At 41.1% G+C, this 21,468-nt stretch overlaps 1 protein-coding gene across 3 annotated transcripts; it reads left to right on the forward strand.

Annotated features, from left to right (window-relative positions):
- Positions 1-261: 261 nt before the first annotated feature.
- On the forward strand, positions 262-16,663 carry ccar1 (cell division cycle and apoptosis regulator 1). 3 transcript variants are annotated; one of them, XM_083922882.1, is made up of 26 exons: positions 262-296; positions 1,584-1,740; positions 1,898-2,073; positions 2,190-2,333; positions 3,297-3,329; positions 3,751-3,947; positions 4,197-4,323; positions 5,002-5,121; positions 5,897-6,086; positions 6,240-6,384; positions 6,466-6,639; positions 6,797-7,022; positions 7,808-7,921; positions 8,230-8,396; positions 9,245-9,455; positions 10,627-10,710; positions 10,875-11,063; positions 11,500-11,691; positions 11,818-12,054; positions 12,148-12,277; positions 12,589-12,677; positions 12,778-12,918; positions 13,032-13,152; positions 13,272-13,454; positions 14,653-14,858; positions 15,643-16,663. In XM_083922882.1, exons 2-26 carry the CDS (start codon positions 1,629-1,631, stop codon positions 15,721-15,723), a joined length of 3,789 nt encoding a protein of 1,262 aa, XP_083779008.1. In that variant the 5' UTR covers positions 262-296; positions 1,584-1,628; the 3' UTR covers positions 15,724-16,663. The 3 variants fall into 3 exon arrangements, with proteins under 3 accessions (XP_083779008.1, XP_083779010.1, XP_083779009.1); XM_083922884.1 differs by having other exon boundaries at positions 6,484-6,639; XM_083922883.1 differs by lacking the exon at positions 262-296 and adding an exon at positions 1,036-1,119.
- The last annotated feature ends 4,805 nt before the right edge of the window (positions 16,664-21,468 follow it).

A 21,468-nucleotide genomic window follows, 5' to 3' on the forward strand; every position in this document is an offset into this window, starting at 1 on the left:
GTTGTATGCATGTGGGTTGAGAAAAAAAATATAGATATGGATCTATATTATATATATATATATATATATATATATCTTATATGAATATAGATATAAGATATGACTACTCACATACGGTTGTTTAAGGAAAGCAAGCAAACTATAGTGATTTTTATTTTTTAACACTTGATTTCTTTATATATTTCGCCACTTGTGCTCAGGGGGCGCATGTACTGGAGACCCCTGAAGCATGGGTCGGTTTGTCAAACCCACGCATGCGCAGTTTGAGGCTACATCGGCCGGCGCAGGGGACAGCGGTAAGCAGTGTTTACATGTTTTAATCTAAACCTTTACTACGTTAATAGTTAAATCTGCAATTATTAATTGCCATGCAATGCAGTTGCTGCAATGCGTGAACGTGTGTTTCTATGTTTTAAAAACATAATTATTAGCAGCGTTATATTCGGGCCTCGCTTTCAAATCCAGCACGAGGCTAACCTGGCAACAAAGCTAACGACGTTCGAAGTGTTGCTAAGCTACTAGCATGAACTCCTAACGGTGACGATACCCGTGATACGTTTTTATATGGTAACGTTGGTACCTAAACAGGGCATATTTTTTTATAATGTTGACCAAGCCTTTATAGTATAACGTAGCCCCCCCAAAAAAAGCTTTTATGGTTGTCGCTAACGCACCAACAGCATTAGCTTGCTAGATATACGTCAAGGTTAATGGAAGGAGGCTGGGACACCATAAAAAAACATGTCTGAGCTTCGGAGTATGACACATGCGCAGTAATATTCGGGCTGGAATTGTCAAGAGGCTCAATAGCTGGCGCACTACCATAGACCGTTTAATTGTTTTATTTTTTAAGAAATTTGTACTTCGTTTTACTTACGTTATTAATAAAGTCGTCTAAAGGAAAACGCCGAAACGGCCCAAGCACAAAGCTGTTTGAATCATTGCGCATGTGTCAACTCCCAAAGCGTAGACATTTTTTGGGTGTCCTAGCCTCCTTCGATAGGCCTTGATAGCCAGCCTGCTGTCCGTTGCTGGCTAACGTTAGCCAGACGGCCGTTGAGCCTGTCGATGTTGCTGTGTCAGCTGTAACTAATCTACGGAGCTCTACAGAAATCAAGGGTAACATTGTTTGATAAGTTAACGTTATTTCTTCTCTCGATGTACCCAAATGGCTTCTTTCAGGCCCTTATTTTAGGCTGATGGTGTTAAATTATTATAAAATAGCCTCGGAGTAAAGTTAAAGGTTGTCCACTCAGTGTAAATAACATGCTAGCCGTGTAAATGTGCCTTCTAAATAGTTGGTGGATTTTTTCTTTCATATTTAGTATTGAAGGGGAGTTAATGTTTTGATGCTACATTTGACGCAGTTTTAGTCCTCATTGCTATCTTTTGCTGTCTCGGATAACCTGCTGCATTGCAAAGTAAACAGTGACAGTGATCAGCAGCTTGATTCTTGTAGTTCTAATTTTGCACTAAGATACGTGGATACAGTTACAACAACATTGTTTCATCCTTGACACACAACTGATGGTTTTCCTACGAATATACCTCATTTTCTGTTTATTTCTTTGTTCTGTTTCAAGAGACAAGCATCGGCCTGGTGAGACTGCCCTTAACCCGAGTGAGTCATGGCCCAATTTGGGGGACAGAAGAACCCGCCGTGGGCGACTCAATTTGCTGCACCAGCGGTGTCTCAGCCAGGCCACTCGGGACAGTCTCTTGATCTCAACAGCCTGCACTGTGAGTATTGCAAACCAGAGGGTCTGGGCAATTTAATTTACTCTCTTGTTGGGTTATATGGCTTTTTCGTATCAACTCTTACTTTTTTGCCAGCGCATTATCTCCCCCATCCTGTTATACACCAACGTTTAAGTTTGCCTTTTTTCCCTATTTGCAGCTCTTGGTGTGCAGCAGCCATCTCTTCTTGGAGCATCACCCTCTGTTTACTCTCAACAGTCAGCCTTGGCTGCAGCCTCTCTCAGCAACCAGTCTGCTGCAAACTATCAGCTGTCTCAGCAAACTGTTGCCTTGCAACAGCAAGCTGCAGCAGCTGCCGCTGCAGCACTACAGCAGGTCAGTCACAGCGAGGCAGTCCTAAGCACACTCAATCTATGCATCTTGCTGTGGTCTCATGTCACACTTTTCTTTATTCAACCACTATCTCTCCCATGTACTTTATGTGTATATAGTCACAGCTCAATACAGCCCTCCAGCAGTATCAGCAGCAGCAGCAACAGCAGCAGCAGCAGCAGCAGCAGCATCAACAACAACAACAACAGCAGCAGCAGCAGCAACAACCCCCTCAACAGCAACTGTATAATGTACCACATCAGGTGAAACATAGGCTTATTTTGCTTTGTGTCACACTTATGCTTATCCTGCAAAATAGTGGTTGGTTTAGACTAGACAAAATAAATTATATGGGCTTTATTCTTTATATTAAGTTTTTCTACCATATTTATGTATGTGTGTGTGTGTGTGTGTGTGTGTGTATATATATATATATATATATATATATATATATATATATATATAAATATATATATATACACACACACACACACACACACACACTGGAGATCAAAATTAAAGAACAAATTATATAGAGATATAGACCCGGTTGAGAATCTCTGGATGATCCTTGGCAACAAAGTAATGGTTAAGAAACCCATTACACTTACTGAACTGTTGAAGAGACTGCAGGAAGAATGGACCAAGATCGAACCACAGCAGTGTGAGAAACTAGCCATTCAAAGCAAGGGCCTCTACACTTCCTACTCATTTTTGAATCCTACAGCCCTAAGAAAACATTGTTTAAATCTTTTCTTCTCACACAATGGTCTGTAATTTTGCTCAATGTTTTTTTTCCCCACAAAATAAAGGTTTTCGTTGAAGTGCCTTGGTTATTTAAAAAAAAGGCTAGTACAATAGTGGTATAGCCACAGAGGATATTCTCAAATTCTCAACAATATAAAATAACAGTATTATTTATATATATATATATATATATATATATATATATATATATATATATATATATATATATATATATATAAAATATATATTTTGATATTGTTATTTTTCAGAAAAGTCGAAGACTTGAGCTCTGACTACTAAGTGGCAGTGTGTCTATACATAGCACAGAATATATCTTGTTTCTATTTGCAGAATTAATTTGTGAACACACAGCCATGAGCTGCGCAGAACTGTTGTGAGTGCCATTGCAGTGTGATCTAATTATTGATATTATATCAAGTCATCAAAGTGTGCATTCTGTTTTTCTTGTTTCTTCACAGCTTCCACAGCCTCAACAGGCATTGCTTTCTCAGGTAATGTCCAAAAACACATACATTTGCCATATAGTTGTAAAAAAATCCAGGCATGGCATTGGGCTTGAATTACTGATTCTATCAAAGATCTCCAACATGTATCTTTTCTTGTCTGTTTATATTCCTTAAACATGTTTATCAGGTACAGGGGGTGGAGCCTATCCCAGCTTGCATTGAGAGAAGGAAAAATACTCAACATACATGGCTAGATCAGTCCTATCAGTTTACATCTTAGCATTTGAAACTGAAATCCAGGCCAAATCTTTCCATAGCTTTCCAGTTTTCTTCATGGCTTTACGTTCAGTTTATTTATATGAGAAAATGCCTAGGTTTGAGTTACTGTAAAAGTGACCAGGGTATTTCCTGAATACATGCAACCAAAGTGTATTTATAGTAGCTGTTTTTTTTTCTCGACCCTCAGCCCCCCGTTAACTTGCCCACCAGCCTGAGCATGGCCAACCCCCAGCAGACAGCCCAGATTACTGTGTCCTACCCAACACCACGCTCAAGCCATCAACAACAGACGCAGCCACAGAAGCAGCGAGTCTTCACTGGTGTCGTCAACAAGTTGCATGACACATTTGGCTTTGTAGATGAAGATGTCTTCTTTCAGCTAAGGTAAAAGAGACCTCTGACTATTTATTCTGCAAATGAGTGTTAGTGAAATGATAAATGAAATGCCCTAAATGCCATTAGCTGTAGTTGCTTTATTGTATGCATAACATTGACACTGGCTTTTTCTTATGGCATTCCTGCCCTGCCCATGTCAATACCTATTATTTAGCACTCCTAACAAACCGGTCCATGGTTTTAAATATAGATATGTGACTCGACAGAGAGTCTGAATGACTTTTTGTATCCTCTCAGTGCTGTGAAGGGGAAGACTCCTCAGGTGGGTGACAGGGTCCTAGTGGAAGCTGTGTACAACCCGAACATGCCCTTCAAGTGGAACGCCCAGCGCATCCAGACCTTGCCTCAGCTAACAAACCAGTCGGTGAGAATACTCAGTGTTTGCACTAGTTGTTCAGGAGAATAAAACATTGTTGGGCACATTTATTCAAACTGGGGGTTCTGTTGAATTTTGATTCACATTTAGGATTTTGATATTATTATAAACCCAATCAGTGCAAAATTCTTTCCCACTACATTTGTAAATGGTTTTAAAATTGCTCTGTCTGTTTCAAATATATATAGACACATACTTTGTTTAATTAATTCATAATTTCTATGTAATAATATTCACATGAGGGCTATTTTTACATTTGAAAAAGTGCCCCAATGATACTGTGAGTTGCAAACAGGAACTAAGGTTCCCAAAAAATTGCCCCTAGTCGAGTCCTTCAAAGATAGGAACGCCTAGATTTAGGCTTTGGCCATATTGATCACGCTTACCAGACAGTGGAACACTTTTGACTTACATCTATGACAGAATCTTACTGTTGACAATGTAGTTATTTCACCTTTTTCTAAAAAAAAAAATAAATAAAAAATAATGAAACACATCTGTTTAAATTATATCCAAAAGTGAGATCCACAGGTTCCTTTTTAAATCCTGGACAACTCATCTGGCTTATTCGTGGAAAGTCTTAATATAGTGTTTTTTCCCCAGATTTGATATTTTCCTTGTACCTCTCTGTCTTTAATTGACTGTTGTGTTCTCGATTCCTCCTAGCATCAGCAGCAACCTCAGCCTTTACCTCAAGCTTCCCCACAGCTCGGCAGCCTTTACAATGAGCCAGGGATGCAGCTGCGCTACTCAGACATGCACTCTGCCTTGGACAACAGACAAAATGTAACCCCCTAGCCCTGAATCACACACTTTGTTGGTCCTTCTCCGTTTCTTTCCTTGACTTTTAGCCTTTGTTTCCTGGCTTTCTTGCTTAACCTATTCATGTTGAACTGTAACCATAGTTGCATCTATTCCTAACTGCCGTTTTTGCTTGTTCTTTTAGTTTGATGTTTAACAAGTATTAATTTATCTTACGGAGAGTTTATATTTATGCTCCAGCTTTATATATTTATTTTTTATATATCTTTTTTGAAAACATACTAATGTTGCTTGAGCTGTTATTTTTGTTTCAGAGTTGTTTTTGCAGTTGTGTGATAACTTCATAGGTGGTGTGCTGTTTTGGTGGGGTTTTGAATGAAATGGCTCTCTATAAATCAGTACCTCACCAGTTGAATCAGTGCCTTACTTGCCTTATTTGTTGAATTTAGTATTTCTGGATGTGACTTTCCTTTTAAAAGTGCTGGGCATGATGCAGAACCTTTCTGCTCACTTCATATTCTCAGAATATCCCTACAGTATATTCACACCTGCTATTCTTTGATTAGGGCAGCCTCTCAGAGCATCTCCAAGAGGTTTATAATATTTCTATAATCCTTTCGTTCAAGCAGACGTTCAGACCCTTTTTCCATCTTCTTTCTTTCAAGCAGCCACTGACTGAGATTATGTACAGTTCATCTTGTTCTGTGTTAAGTCGTTGTCGTGTCGCCTGAAGATTATTTCTGGTTTGCTTTTGGACATATGCTCAAGTCTCCTTTTTTTCTTTTTCTCCTGTCTTTAGAGCCAGCCTCAGCCACCAAACATGATGAAGGCATCCCCCATGATGCAGTCGCTACCACCCCCAACCACATTCAGTATTCCAACCCAAGCCCCCCCGCCTTCCCTCTTGCAGGCCCAACTGTCTGCTGCCTCCCTGGCCCCTCTCCTCCAAAACCCTCCTCAGCCTCTGCTGCCACAGCCTCCACCCAAAGGTGAAATACTTGTCAATGGGATTTAATTAGTCTAATATTGAATATAAACAAGCCATAAGTGGTGTTGATCACTACTATCTTTGCAGCTGTTTAAGCACAACATTGACCTCCAATGTCAAGTGGTTAAACAAGTATCATTGCCTTTGTGTCTAGATATGTTTCCCGGTGGTCTGCTTCAGCCCCCAGTGAGAATGATGCCACAGCCTCAGCCTGTTCGCCGAATCGAGCCTCCACCTCGTTTCCCCAGCCGCAATGATCGAGGCCCTGAGCTCATCCTCAGGACTAAAGAGGAACGCAGGTGAGATGCCGATAGATATCACCTGAGGTAATCTGATATTTGTCACTAAAATAACAATTCAGCATTCGTTTTTCACATTAGTGTGTTTACTCAATATAGTCGAGACAGAGACCGTGAGCGCAGACGGTCAAGAGAACGATCGCCCACGCGCAAACGGTCCAGAGACCGCTCTCCCAGACGTGACCGATCTCCTCGACGGCCTCGCAGGGTGGTTCCTCGCTACACTGTCCAGTTTTCCAAGTTCAGCTTAGATGGGTGAGTACAATCTTTTCAGTGCTTCATGCTGTTGGTTTTGTTGGAAACCGATCACTGAATGTTGTACTGTATGTCAACATGCAGTGGTGTGATTGTCAACAGTATGTCCTAGTGTGTGTGATTTGGAGATTTTAACTGTCCTCCGTGGGTTCCCCAGCTCCAGCTGTGACATGATGGAGCTGAGAAGGCGCTATCAGAGCCTCTACATTCCTAGCGATTTCTTTAATGCTGTCTTCACCTGGGTGGATGCTTTCCCTCTGACAAGACCCTTCCAGTTTAGTAACGCCTGTAACTTCCACATCTTACACAAAGAGGTGGATCCTCTAGTCAAGAATACAGCCGTGCTGGACCCTCCTGATGCCAACCACACCTACAGTGCTAAGGTATGACTGCCAATGAAACTGTACATGGCACCAGTGTTACTTTTATTTTCAGTTTGATGCACAGTAGGGCTGTTATGGTTCATGTATTCATGCCCTCACAGTCCGAAAGTCACATGTACAATACATGTTATGGAGATGCAAATTGCACAAGTTCCGCACAGACATTTTTAACAGTTCCCAACACATGCTGAGGTTAGCACAAGTAGATTTGCATCCATGCTTTTAAATGGAGGCTAAGCCATGGTCTCTGTCCCTGTGGGAGCTATGGGGACACATGCAATATAAGTGGAGCAGCAGAGTGAACTAGAAATAAAGGGATGGTATTCTTTTGAGTGTTCTTTGTCTGACAGTATTTTTTGTGTATGCTCGAATGTATGGCAGCCGATATACGTATCTTTATTTTTCATGTAAAATATATTCCAGTCTCTGGCCGACTGCAGGCCAGTGAAATGAATCGATCACCTCCATGTTCTATGATAGGGCGCCGGCTATTGAGTCTTGTGACAAGTGCAGACCAGATTTTACTGTGTGTGTTGTACCCCAATGTTATGGGGTATGATGCTGTGATTTTAGCCTCCTTGATTGGTGTTAATCAGTATGGCTCGCACAAATAAAACGCCAGAGTGGGAAAATCCACCTGCGAGTTCTCGGTCAGCTACAACAGCAACAGAGAGAGAGAGTTGTATTAATACGATGACTGTCATCCATACACGGTGTCAAAACAGTGTCTGATTTCATTGGTGGTTTACGGATTATAAATCTAATTTGGGGTGTCTGTGGTTCAGGTGATGCTACTGGCTAACCCTGGTATAGAGGAGCTCTATCACAAGTCCTGTGCCCTGGCAGAGGACTCCCAGGAAGTCAAAGACTCCTTCCAACATCCTGCTAGACTCATTAAGGTACATCACACATTTGCTATGCTAAGCTGACAGTGGCGTAATGATCCTATTCCATTGCTGATTACTCACAATGTGGAAGAGTCCTAGCTGACGGCGGCGTGTGTCTGTGTAAGTTTGCTCTGTTGGTTGTGGATCCTTAACAGTGTGATTATTTGGACTTTCTGCTGACCTTTTTGTCTTTCTGTCTCTATCCTCTTTTTTGCTCTTTCCACCAACCATACCCCTTATTCATACTTTCATTCCCCATCTCCATCTAACCTATACTACTCTGTGGCTCCCTCTTGTACCCGTCTGTCTTTCTCCTTTAGTTTTTGGTGGGAATGAGAGGTAAAGATGAGGCCATGGCCATTGGTGGTCACTGGTCTCCCTCTCTGGATGGAGCTGACCCAGAAAAGGATCCCTCAGTCCTTATAAAGACAGCCATACGCTGTTGCAAGGCCCTCACAGGCATAGATCTTAGTCTGTGCACTCAGTGGTAAGAGCTGTTATTCTCATCGATATTTACTTTCCTTACTGATTGTGTTTCTGTATAAATAACTCTGCTGTTACTAAAATCCCAAATTGAGTAACTATGATATGCTGCATAATTTTACTACTTCTATACAAAATCTCGTCCTGGATATGTTGGGTTTCTTTTTTTATAATAATGATTATTGTATTGTTAATTTGCTACCTATTATTTCCCATTATTATTTCTTATTTTAGTGCAATGTTCTTTTTGGCCTTTTGTGTGTTGTCGTCTTGGCTCTCTCTTTCTGTCACACGCTCTATACATATATATGCATCATGTGATGAAAAACCAAACGCATGGACTGTGGCTGGAAGCAGTAGCCTGGACCAGAAGACACTGCCTTTACGTTGTTTTTTTTTAAATTTTATTTATTTTTCTTTTTTCCCTGTTAAATATCTTACATATTTAATTGGCTTTCACTGTCCTGTTTGATTCTGTGTCTATTCGCACAACTCTACTGTAGTGCGTTAATTGTATCCTAGGTTAAATGCAGAACAGTCATCCATAATTGGCTGAAGCTATATGGGGGGGATGAGTGAGTTTGGGGATGTGATTTATTTTATGTGATTGTCTGTCAACTTTCTCAAAATGGCTGCCGTAACCTGAGACAACAGTTGGAGAGCTGCAGACTGGGTCCATTTGTCTATACTGTGTGTTGTGTGGGAGAAGAGTCACTGTAATGAAATGTACAGTCATTCAGTGAGCTCATGGGAGGGAGTAGCTGTAGAAGGCTCGTCTTAGCAAGGCTTGCCTTTTATACTGTGCCCTGACCAGAATGTTTCTTTCCAATGCACCTTCTTCCTTTGCGACAGGTATCGTTTTGCAGAGATTCGCTATCATCGGCCGGAGGAGACACACAAGGGGCGGACAGTCCCTGCTCATGTGGAGACAGTGGTTTTGTTTCTTCCGGATGTTTGGCATTGTCTTCCTACCCGCTCAGAGTGGGAGGTGCTGTCACGGCGACTCCGGGAGCAGCTGGCTGAGAAGCTGTCGGCCGAGCGAAAGGAGGCGGATGGAGAACAGGCACTGAACCGCTAATCCCTCTCTTCTCATTTCCGCTTCTCACAGGAAGGCACAGGAATTACAAAAAAAACAAACCCCAGATACACATCAGACACAAAAGCACACCTCACCATTCATTCACGCAGACAGACACGAACACAGGCAGATTATTGTTCCACCAAACCTCACCTAGGCGTCTTCTGTTTACTCCTCCACATGTCCCTTCTCCTCTGCTCCAATTCCTCCATTTCTCCATCAGCACATCCACCTTCCCTCACATCCAGCAGACACACACAGTGGAAGCAGTGAGACTAGGTTGTGTTGTGTAGGCTCGTATTGCAACTGATAAAACAGCTTCCAGCTCCTCCAACACCTTATAATTCGGCACTAATCTGGGTATAGTCATTCATGCTAATCATGGCATTTTGTTATGCATTATTTTGAACAATACCTGCTTTGAATGTGGCTGCTTGCAAATTGGTTTGGCAATGGTCTCAAATTTGAGCCAGTGGTGATTTCTTTTCTAACACTGGAATCTTAAATACTTCTTTACGCTGGAATCTGTGGAGTCAGTTGTGTGAAAATGTTTGTTGTAGAAATGTGCATTTTTATTTGAATTTCCATATTAATTTGATATCGCCTGATCTCGAAAAAAGTCCTCCCCTGTCTCTTGTCTGTTCTTGCTGTTGGATTCTACCTTCTCATTTGGACTATATGTAGAATTTGGTTTTTCCAGGGCATTTGGTTGGACAGATGGCTCCTATCTGACGTAGGTGTATAAAACCCATAAATGGCAATACCCAATATCCCAGTCATAGACCATGGTAGGGCCACCCTATCCTCACTCCATTTGGAGCTTCAGTTCACCTGATGTACCTACACACCTTTTGGATACACCTCTCATTGATTTTTACCTTTTTTGTGTTCCACAGATTGATTGTTTGGCAGCTGGGGGGCATTTCTGTTGGTTTTTATAAGAGCTAGAGAGCTTCCCTGTGTACGCTTCAGTAGCAGTGGACTTAAACACAGTCGAGAGCTCACTAGGACGAGACAATGAAAGACAGATCTGACCTTGCTTCTTGCACGGATCAACTATAAAGCCCACTCAGGCCACAAGCAGTGTACTGACTGTTTGCTATCCCACCTCTTTCTTTCTCTCTGCCTGTCTCTATCTTAATGATTTCCTGTGAAGGAGGAAGAGGAGAAGGATGATGATGAATCAAAGGACGTTACTACTCCCACTCATTGGGCTAAACTTGACCCGAAATCAATGAAGGTAAGAGACAAGGAGAAAGCCTCAGCACTGGTAGAACTACGAAAAGGACCTGCAACTTCTTAGAAATGTTAATTGTTCTATATCGACATGGAGAAATGTAAAGATTTCTTCTCTTCATGAGGTTAATTTAGCATTTCCCACCTTTTGTTTTCCCTTTTTTATAGGTAAATGACCTGCGCAAAGAGCTTGATTGTCGCTCTTTAAGCTCTAAGGGATTAAAGTCGCAGTTGATCGCCCGCCTCACCAAGCAGCTGAAGGTGGAGGAGCAGGTGGAGGAGTCCAAGGAGCCAGAGAAACCAGAGAGCAAAGCTGCTGAAGAAGAGGAGCCACCTCGCACTGAGGAAGACAGAGAGGTACAGAGAATTGTATTGATTAAATAATTATATAGATAATGTGACATTTTTGTTATTGTGACAACAGTTGGATGTCTCCATATATTACAAGACAGCTGTACTGCAATCTCTATTTTTCTTTAAATACAGCCCAATCCATTATTTTCGAGTTTCCCACAATATTTGGTCAATGATGAGAAATCATGCACCACGCTGAACCTGTGATGGATAACATTTCCACAGTTTCTGAGGCCATAAGTTGGGAAATATCATTGTTTTCTGTTTTTTAAATCTATAGATGTTTCTTGTATTCGAACTGATTCGATATAATGATTTAAATTTAAAGATGTATTGGCACTTAGGCCAATAGTAGAGGCAAGAATAGCACCTTTTTTAGAAACTAAGTTAAATTTCGTCTGAAATGCTCTTCTAACTCAAAAGTGTTCCTCTCTGTTAGGAGGAGGAAAAGAAGAGGCAGGAGGAGCTTGAGCGCCAGCGGAGAGAAAGACGCTACATCCTCCCTGATGAGCCCACCATCATCGTACACCCCAACTGGGCCGCCAAGAATGGCAAATTTGACTGTAGTGTAATGTCCCTGAGTGTGCTGTTGGACTACAGACTGGAAGACAACAAGGAGCACTCTTTTGAGGTGAGAATTACTGGTGGCAGTATTTGTTTCATGCTATGTTACAGAGAAGATCAAAGAAGTCTCTAATGCAACAGGCATATTTTGTCTCTTCAGGATGATCATACACTGCCTTCTTTTTCTGTCCAGGTTTCCCTGTTTGCTGAACTGTTTAACGAGATGTTACAGAGGGATTTTGGCTACCGCATATTTAAAGCCCTGGCTGCTTTTCCTACCAAAGATGAGAAGAAGGAAAAGGAAAAGAAAGCCAAAAAGGAAGCGGAAAAGAAGGAGGCTGAAAAGCGTGAAATAAAGAAGGAAAAAGAAGAAGAAATCGAAGAACCAGTCGTAAAGAAGAGTAAAGAGGATGAGGATGAGAAGAAGAAGGCAAGCCTCTCAAACCTATCAGGTCTTTTCAGTCTTGTCATTTTCTCAAAAAATAGTGTGTTTTCATGCAGAGTTTTGTGACTTGTTTTTCAGAGCGATGAAAAGGCTGTGAAAAAGGAGCCCTCTCGAGATGAGGAGGAGAACGAAGATGATGCTAGCACGGCCAATGCTGAAGAATATGACCCCATGGAGGCTGAAGATGCAGAGGATGATGATGATGACGGTAATGCATGCTCTTTCTCCTTGAAAACAAACCCAATCTATTATTGTCGAGTTTCCCACAATATTTGGTCAATGATGAGAAACCATGCACCACGCTGAACCTGTGATGGATAACATTTCCACAGTTTCTGAGGCCATAAGTTGGGAAATATTGTTTTTTTTGTTTTTTTTTTAAGTCTTTAGATGTTTCTTGTATTCACACAGTAAACACACAAAGTAATAATAATTACATTTGAAGATGCATTATTCAAATTATTCATTTTTGTTCAACCTTCCACTTTCCAACTTAATATTTATATTGATATTCCTTAGACAAGGAGGATGAAGACTCTAATGACAGAGACAGGAAAGACCGCAAGGATGACCGCAAGTCGTCAAAAGAGAGGTCGTCTAAGGACAAGGTTTGTTGGTTATTGTTGTAGGCATATTATTTAGTCACTGATAATAATAAATAATAATCATGGTTATTGGTATAAATCTGGTTGTTGTTGTTAACACCAGGAGAAGAAGCAGATGGTCACATTCAACAAGGAGCTGCTGATGGCATTTGTCTACTTTGACCAGAGCCATTGTGGCTATTTGCTGGAGAGAGACCTGGAGGAGATCTTGTACACACTGGGACTGCACCTTTCTCGTGCTCAGGTGAACACGCACATACCTAATTATCACCATCATGGGTTGTTTCTGGATCTGTGCATCCCTCTTTCTTAATATTTCTTATTCACTCACTACCTGCCTGTCATGTCTGTTTCCAGATAAAGAAGCTGTTGAACAAGCCAGTTGTCAGAGAGTCTTGTTACTACCGTAAACTGACAGACAGGGGCAAGGATGAACCCATTCCTTTCTTTAATGAAGCCCAGATAGAAAACCTCATAGGTGAGCTAACATTGGTGTGTATGGTTGAACATGTTCCTAGCACTGTTTGAATACAGTCGATTAAGCACAACTTAACTGCTGTTGCAAGCGCTTTATTAAAATGAAATTCTCTTTGTCAGGTAACCGAGGACTACTTCCTGCTCCAAAAGCTTGTGCGCAGTCTGAGCACAGTGAGTCTGGTAATCTGATCGTGTATAACGGAGCCATGGTTGATGTCGGCAGTATGATGCAGAAACTGGAGAAGAGTGAGAAAGCAAGAGAGGAGATAGAACAGAAGCTGATGTTGCAGGATGCCAAAATGGGTATGATTTTGAATGTGTGTGTGTATATAAATATGTACTGTATATGCTGTCTTTGGAAATGCTTTCATAGTCTCACAAGTTGCAGGCTACACTCTGTGTCAGTAGTCCATGTGGACAATGATCTGGCTCAATTTGAGCTTTGCTACAAAGAAGCCCAGTCTCACTTCATTCAGCATTCTTTCCTCTGTGGATTCTGAAACGTGGACTGGCACATTACTAACTACTGCCACATACAGAGTGGAATGGCATTCAGCAGAGTTGTAAAGAGAATATCTCAAAGGTTCTGTACAGACGCACGGTGCCTTTATTAAAAAGACTTGAGAGACTTGACTTGACTTGTCTCTCATCAGAAAAGGAAAATTGTCCTCGTCTCACCAGTAAAGACAATCCTGACACAATGAAAACAAATACAAATTCATCAAAATCATTAAAATCGCCCATCATGGGGGCGTTTTAGGACTATAAATCCACTTTGCTTGAATCAATGACAAAATATGTTCGTCAATACCCTATTTTTCCATGACTGATTTGTCTTTGACTCATTCAAGACAAGATTTGGATTCTTAAGTCCTTCAGGAGCCCGTTTTATAAAAGACGCTAAGTTCAGAATAGAAAGGATGTTTAGTGTTGTTAATAACAGAGACAGTGCTTTCATGTGTACAGCAGTGTCACACAGTGATCTTTGTTGGCGGCCTATGATTTTCCCAGCTGTTCTGACAAATGTAGTCAGCTTGTTTGTGGTACTCCGGACACTGTTTAAACTCTCTGGTTTCTTAACAAGGAATCATCTCTGTCTGGCGTTTTTGCATATAGCATCAACATAATCTGTGAAATTCAATGTGTGAATGTACGTTCCCAGATATGTCAAATTACCAACCACATACTGGTCACAGAGTGAAAAAGATGGACTTTTAAAGGGCTAGCTTAACAAACAAACCTTTTTAGATAAGATTAGTATTATGCATCTTGAAAAACTAATTTCCCTGTTTGTTTTTTCTGATTTCAACAAATTACTTCTCAGGTGGAGACTTTTTTACAAAATGTGAACTGATTTGCAAACACTTGTTTTCTCAGGTGTCATTTAATGGTCAAGTTTGAGTAGTCAAAAAGTAGAATTTGACCTCAAATTGCTTCTTGGAGACCACTGTGCTTAATTGTTGGCCTCCATCTACAGTAACTCTGTGTTGTCTGATTCCAGATGAAGATGCAAAGGTTAAAGCCCAGGTGGAGCAAGCCAACAAAGCGTTGTCCAGGGAGCTGGAGGAGGTGAAGAGCACACTGAGCCAAACTGAGCAGTCTCTGAAGACCACGGAGGAGCAGAAGACCACCTACCACAGCCAGATTAGCAAGACGTCCAACACCTTAGCGTCCACCGTCAAAGAGCTGCTGGCAGTGCTGAAAAAGGTGCACCATTTTTAAAAAAAGGCACCTAATTGTTGTTCATCCATTTCATTTTCATCTTGCGACAGGAAATTAGCTAATGAGCCCTTTCTAAACATGCAATATAACTGGCTTCATCTATCTGTGAGTGATGGCATTTCATGATTCAGACTTATAGTTGGTGAACTTAGGTTCAAGTTCTTGACAGCTTTATTCAGACATGACGGTAAGAGCTGTGTGTTTGTGTGATATTTAGCACCTGGTGGTTCAAATCTTTAATGACCATCATGACCGGGGTCGCCATTGAGCTTTTTAGCAGAAACTGTTCATAATTTTCCCTTTTTGAATGATGAATACAGACTACTGCCGTCTGCTGGTGTGGAGAGTTTTTTCTCTCACGCTGGTACAGAGCGTACGTGCCAGTTAGCCGTTGTCTTTGTGGTGTGTTCAAGTGCAACTTTTGGTTTGGAAACAGGCGTGAGGCGATCTAACAGTCGGCCTACGTCGACGCCAGTTCTTCAATGTCAGTTTGTACGACTGAGATAATAAACATATTTGTCATCTCATAAGGTGGTAGAAGACATTTAGACTCTCTGCATGTTTCACCTTTATATCGCTGCAGGCTTTTACATCTATCTGACGACATTCGATCCAGTTTTATGCCATAAATGTTACTGGTCCAACGTCGTAGATTTAGGTTTTTACTTAAAAGTGACCAGGGTTCCTATTCGAGTTCTATTGCCATCAGATTAAATGGGTACATATTTAAAAGAGGCTGCATTCACTGATTGTTTTTTCTGTCTCTTAGGATCAAGAAGGAGACGAGCCTGGTGACAAAGTTTCTGGCGATCACATTCGGCCGTCTCAAACTAATGGCGCTGATGAATAAGTGACCCATTTAAAATAAATGAAGTTAATCTGTAACACTGATTATCTTAAAAAATGTACATATTTACTAAACAAGCATAATTTGGCAGTGTTTGATTTGAACCTATTGTTGCCCAAGTACATGTATAAATTGATGAATGATTTAGTTCCCTTGTGTTAATTTGTCCTCAGTTTCTGTGTACAATAGATTTGTTTCTGATGAGTTACTTATCTTACCTAGAATAATTTGATCTTTGACACACTTATTTTCATAGTTTGAAGTTAAGTTCCGTTGCTAACATTTATTTTTGCCATTGCTTTAGCTTTGTTATGGCTAATAAAATGCTATGTTGTAGATTTGAATGCCAGTTGTGTAAGTTGTACTTTTCAGAGATTTTGCTTGTTTTTCTAATGAGCCATAATTATGCTATTTATGTGCGAGAGAATTCCTTTTAAAAAATATTTAAAATAAACTAATTTTGAATGGAAAGGGGTGGGAAGGGGTTCCAGACAGAATTTTTTTGTAAATTCGCTGTTGAACCAACAACTTGTGTTCAATAAACTCATTTCATTTGTAGTTCTTCTGTTTTGATGATTTAACTTGTCGGCTGTTTTTCCAAACATGGCTATGCATGAAACCTGCTTCTCTTGGACCTTTTTGCTGTCGGCACCTGCTGACTGACTGTATCCACCGAATGCTGCACGGTTTCATGTTTTACTGTGACCAGCATCCGTCTTTGTTCTCTGAAAACTGCACATGAACCAAAAGATAAGCTCAATGAATGTGTGTTCTGCTGAAGGAATCTTTGCTGCAAAGACATGAATATTTTGAAATCCATCTCTGAATTTGTGTGTTGGTTTGGGTTGTTCCAGAAAAGACGCACGATTACATTCAAATGTGCTCCAGAGCAGGCAATCTTATTTTTCTATTGAAAATGTACTCTATGGATGTGTTGTGCAAAAGTAAAGTGGTCCGTTTTAACACTACAATGTGTCTGCGTTTTTCCCACCTGGTGTTTAATGTCTTGACTTAGACCTGTGCTTTTCTGCTGATGAAATATCTGGAATCTGGCACAGTGGGGAAAAAATAGCAAAATTAAAGGAGCAGTATGAAGGATTTAGAGGCATCTAGCGGTGAGGTTGCAGACTGCAACTTAATGACCCTCAGATACCATAAAAACTTGAAAGGTCTCTAGAGCCAATGTTTAGTTTGTCTGTTTTAAAGCATGGTGGTGTAACAAGGAAGAGAATCGTTCCATATGCAGATAATGAAGGACTTAGTTTCAGGTTATTTATACATTAATGAAAACATATTTGTGAATATTCCAATTCTGCTAAAAATCTGTGGGACAATGAACAAATAACTGATTAAATGAAACCTAAAATGACATCTACTTTTGCTCACTTGACTTAAGGGGACCAGACAAATGCCACTGAATACCTTTTTTTTACATCCTGTCATAAATAGCAAGTCTGAGGACGCTGATTAAAGTATTATTTAGTACTCTTCCACTGGCAGTGGGTTTCATTTGCGTGTTTATTTCCTGCCCAGGTGGTACTTCTTTTATGACAGTTGCTTTGTGATTTATTAGAATGTCGTTTTTCTATGATCAGGTACTGCTAACCAAGCTTGCCACTAAACTAGATCATTTGTGTATTTTACTCTACGGCAACATCTTACTTCGATTGTTTACTGTTGTACTTCCCATGAGAACTTTGTTGATTTTTCCCCGGTTATAGTTTGTAACTTCATGCCATAGCATCCATGTGGTTGGAGAAAGATTGTAAGTGTTACCCATTTCATACAATCCATCTATGACGCGGTTTGGAAGAGGAATATGAATGATGAGGCATATTGTCATTGAGTTTCTCTGAGGAACAGGGAGGGTCCTGCTTCACAGCCCCTTGTTGATCATTTACCTTTGAAGCTTTTGTTACTGAGATGTCTCTTTTATGTCTTCTAGCCGCTGGACTTTTCTGACCTCCTGTCGATGTAATGCTATGTTTGTTTCCTCTCCCGCCACTCCCTTCACAAGCAAACACACTTTCCTTCACTCCTTCCTTCCGCACATTGTCACACTATTAGAAGAGGTTGTGTGTTTTTATTAATGTATCTGTGGTCAGTCATTCAATAACCACTTGATTTATTGCATACAGACTTTATTATTTTAGAGCTTCATGTGGAATCAACGTTTTCATCTAAATTCACTGCTCTTTGTTTCCCTGGTGCTGCAGCTGTGAAACTGGCTGCTAAATGTGTTCCCACCCAGAACGGGACCTAGTTCACATAGTAATAAAAATAAAAAAAACCTATCTTAGAAGGAAACATCTCTGCCTGTTTCCAGTAGCTTTTCTATGTCATTTCCTACAGAACAATGACTATCTGTCACCCAGTACTTTGGTTATGTGGCTGCTTTTGTCCCAGTGTCGTGCTCTGAATGCTTGTCAAACAAACCTCATTTGTTCCCCCGAGGAACCACATGCACACACTCCTCGACTCAAAACTCCTGCAGCTGTGTGTGTGTGGGAACGTGAGGTTTTTGCACTTGGATGTGCATGCTTAAGCGTATGCATGCACATGTGATGTGTGAAATCAGACCCCACCGCAGAGAGCAGGGCAGGTAACCCCACTCCCAGGCTGCAACAGAAGGCTTTTGTGGCCTCTTCCCCGCCCCTCCTCTTTAACCCCCACATCCCTGGTATCAAAGAGCTGCTGCACTCACAGGCCGGTCTGCTGACAATCAGGCCGTTTCAATGCAGGGTCGCAGTTTCCAGGGATGGGGGCAGACGGGGTTAGTAAAAAAAGGGAGCTTGGTTTAGTAACTGATCATGTTGCTGTTTTCACCCCCTCCTCCCTTTTCATGTAAATTAGACCTCTGAAGTCTGGGTGCGGTTATGGGGCATGTGTAGATGTAGTATGATGTTATACTGGTCTCATTGTTAGTTTAACTAATTCTTACTTTTCCATAGGCCTGTAGATTTTATTAAATTCTCCCCCACTCCCCTCATCGGCACTTTGACATTAACATCCTCCACCCTGAGGCGCAGTTATCGTGACAAAAGTAGCTCCCCCTTCCTACCACACAGCCCAATGGGTCGGCTTTTCAAAACCTGTCAGGAGTCGGTATTTGTTAGCTTTCTTAGCATTGTTCCTGCACAATCCCGTCTGTAATGATGACACGATAAATCACAAATGCATGTAGCTAAACAACAGAGATGTAGCTATTATACATATCAGTAGTATGTTTGGGCTTTAGGGCAACTCCAAATGAATCTAAAGTACTGTCTGTGTTGAACTTCCTTAAACCCTGAAAAACTGTACAAGATTTATTCTTTGCTCATTATTGTCTGGCTGCATTGTTCAGCATAGAGTTGAACTTCCTGTGCGATGGATTGTGATTGAGGTAAGTTATTCAGACGACAAATGACCCAGCTTCCCTCACACATCCTCTGGGGGTAAATAAACTTTTTCTCTATTTGCCCATCTCGGAGTTTTGCCAGAGGTTTTTCTCACCACCAAAGTAAAACAAACAAGTCAACCGCCCTCTTACGCGCTGTTTGATATTTCAGGTAATTGATACATAAGAGGCTCTATTGAGCATTTTGCTTGTCTCCCCAGCAGCCTGCACAGGGTGGGTCGAGAGAGAGAGAGAGAGGGGGGCCCCTGTTCAGCTGGAGCTGCAGGAACCCGGCTTCCTCAGGAGCGGCGCAGCAAAGTGGTGTAGTTGCTGAGGAAACAATCCCCCTCTCAAAGGCCTTTCCCTGGGAATACTGGGTTACAGTGTGAGAAAGTTCCACGGTTGTTTTTGACATTGTGTCCCTGAGGGCGTCGTCCGGCGGAAACACAGGAACGCCTCACCTCTGTGCAATGTGAACAGTTGCCCCAAGACTGAGGACCAGCACAGCATCCACAGTCCACTGCCACAGTGTCCTCCTCAAGTGCAGTGTAAGTATGGATGATAGGAGACTTACACAGCTGCACATTCAGGTGGCCCTTTAATGCAACTTTAAACCACTTCACATCAATTTGAAGCAAGTTTCACATTTCACTAGTTAACAATGGTTACACAAAGCGCAGCATTCATCCGGGCTTAGCATCTACACTTTTGGGGAAAAGCAGATCTTCCCTAATTGCCACTGCACGCTGCCCTGAAGGAAAGTATGTCACTCAATAAGATAATCATACAGTGGGAACCCAAGATTGCCAGTGCCAGCTTGCTATTTTGAAAAAAAAAACATTTCCATTGTGAAATTGCAAAGCTGGCCTCGACACGGAGCATGCAAACATGGGTCAAAGAATCGATGGAGCAACACTGTGTGTGTGTGTGTGTGTGTGTGTGTGTGTGTGTGTGTGTGTGTGTGTGTGTGTGTGTGTGTGTGTGTGTGTGTGTGTGTGTGTGTGTGTGTGTGTGTTAGGCCGTGCGTTTGTGTGTGTGTGTGTGTGTGTGGTAGACACAGGAAACATCTCCATTCAGGCCAGGTGGTACGATAACTACCAGTCAGTGTAAAAGGCTACAAGTATGCAGGGTCAGCAGGCCAAGAACTCAAACCATGCTTGATTTGTGTTTCTGTTTTTCTTCCTGTCTTAGATTAATGTTCATTAATCTCTTGACAACATGTTCTGATCTGATTAAAGGCCTCATCTGGCTACATCCACACTATTGCATTTTCATTACCCTGGAGAGTCACTATCGTCTCTCACAGCGTTACTCTGCGGTTGTAAATTATGGTTGTATAAGTTGAAAATACAGAAAATACTTTGGAGGAAGAACAGCAGAGGTGAAAGTTAGACTGGGAATTTATTCGCTTGGACCGAAAACGAGATGGAACAGTTACTGAAAGTAACACATGAGTATAAGGTGGTAACATCTGGGGAATACACAGATTGGGAGTCGTTGCATAGCAAATACGGCGACATATTAAAGCGACATCAGGAGCGTCTCTGCCTGTCTAGACTAAAACCTTACTCCTGGGTTTTCAAACTAAAACGGGTTCAGCAGTGTGTCTTTGTTTTGGAGCAATGTGGATGTGAAGTGTACATGTAACGAAATGCGTTTTCAAACGAAAACATAGTAGTGTAAATGTAGCCTAAGTATACTCCTCGGAAGAGAGTATTATTGGCACCAAAATCCTGTCTAGAAAAGTCGATCATATATGTCACCTGTATATACTGTTTGTTAGCATGACAAACGTTTTGCAGCTTTTTGAATAAGTCTAATGATATTTAATGTTTTTCTTACTTTTCAACAAATCCTGTCCAACCAATTAACTGATCCTAACAAACAAGTATTGCCTGTGTAGCCAAATCCTAATATATCTAAATGCTCTGCCATAGACCTCCAGAGTTGTCTAAATTTTTTTTTATATATATATATCAATTAGCCAGACTGTACTGACTGACATGTCCCTTCATCGTGAGTCAGAGTAGTGAAGTTGGATGTATTGCGAGAAAGACACACATTGTTAGCTTTGTTCTTTTTGTGAGTTTTGTTTACAGTAAAGAAAATACAAACTAATGCAAGCATTATCATTTGAGGTGTGATGCTTAATAAATTCCTTTTCTGCAAGAGGCTGCGTCTTGTCTTTACTTAAACAAACCACATCAAGTCAGTTGAGCCTGGTTGCTAAAGATTTCGTGTTGTTGATTTATAATACTATAACTAATAGTTAAAGGAGACATTTTGTTTTCAGAAGTTATACGTTAGCCACAGCTATAAAATAAAAAAAGCAAAAACACAGATCTGTCTTTGCATATCGATGTACTGAT

This window comes from Echiichthys vipera (assembly GCF_963691815.1).
Source record: "Echiichthys vipera genome assembly, chromosome: 11".
In the NCBI taxonomy this organism is placed as follows: Eukaryota; Metazoa; Chordata; class Actinopteri; order Perciformes; family Trachinidae; genus Echiichthys; species Echiichthys vipera.

What these genes read in the sequence shown, in the direction of transcription:
- ccar1 (XM_083922882.1), top strand. Translation starts at nt 1,629, where the DNA reads ATGGCCCAATTTGGGGGACAGAAGAACCCGCCGTGGGCGACTCAATTT. An exon ending in TGATCTCAACAGCCTGCACT is followed by an intron (nt 1,741 to 1,897) that starts GTGAGTATTGCA and finishes CCCTATTTGCAG; the next exon opens with CTCTTGGTGTGCAGCAGCCA. An exon ending in TGTATAATGTACCACATCAG is followed by an intron (nt 2,334 to 3,296) that starts GTGAAACATAGG and finishes GTTTCTTCACAG; the next exon opens with CTTCCACAGCCTCAACAGGC.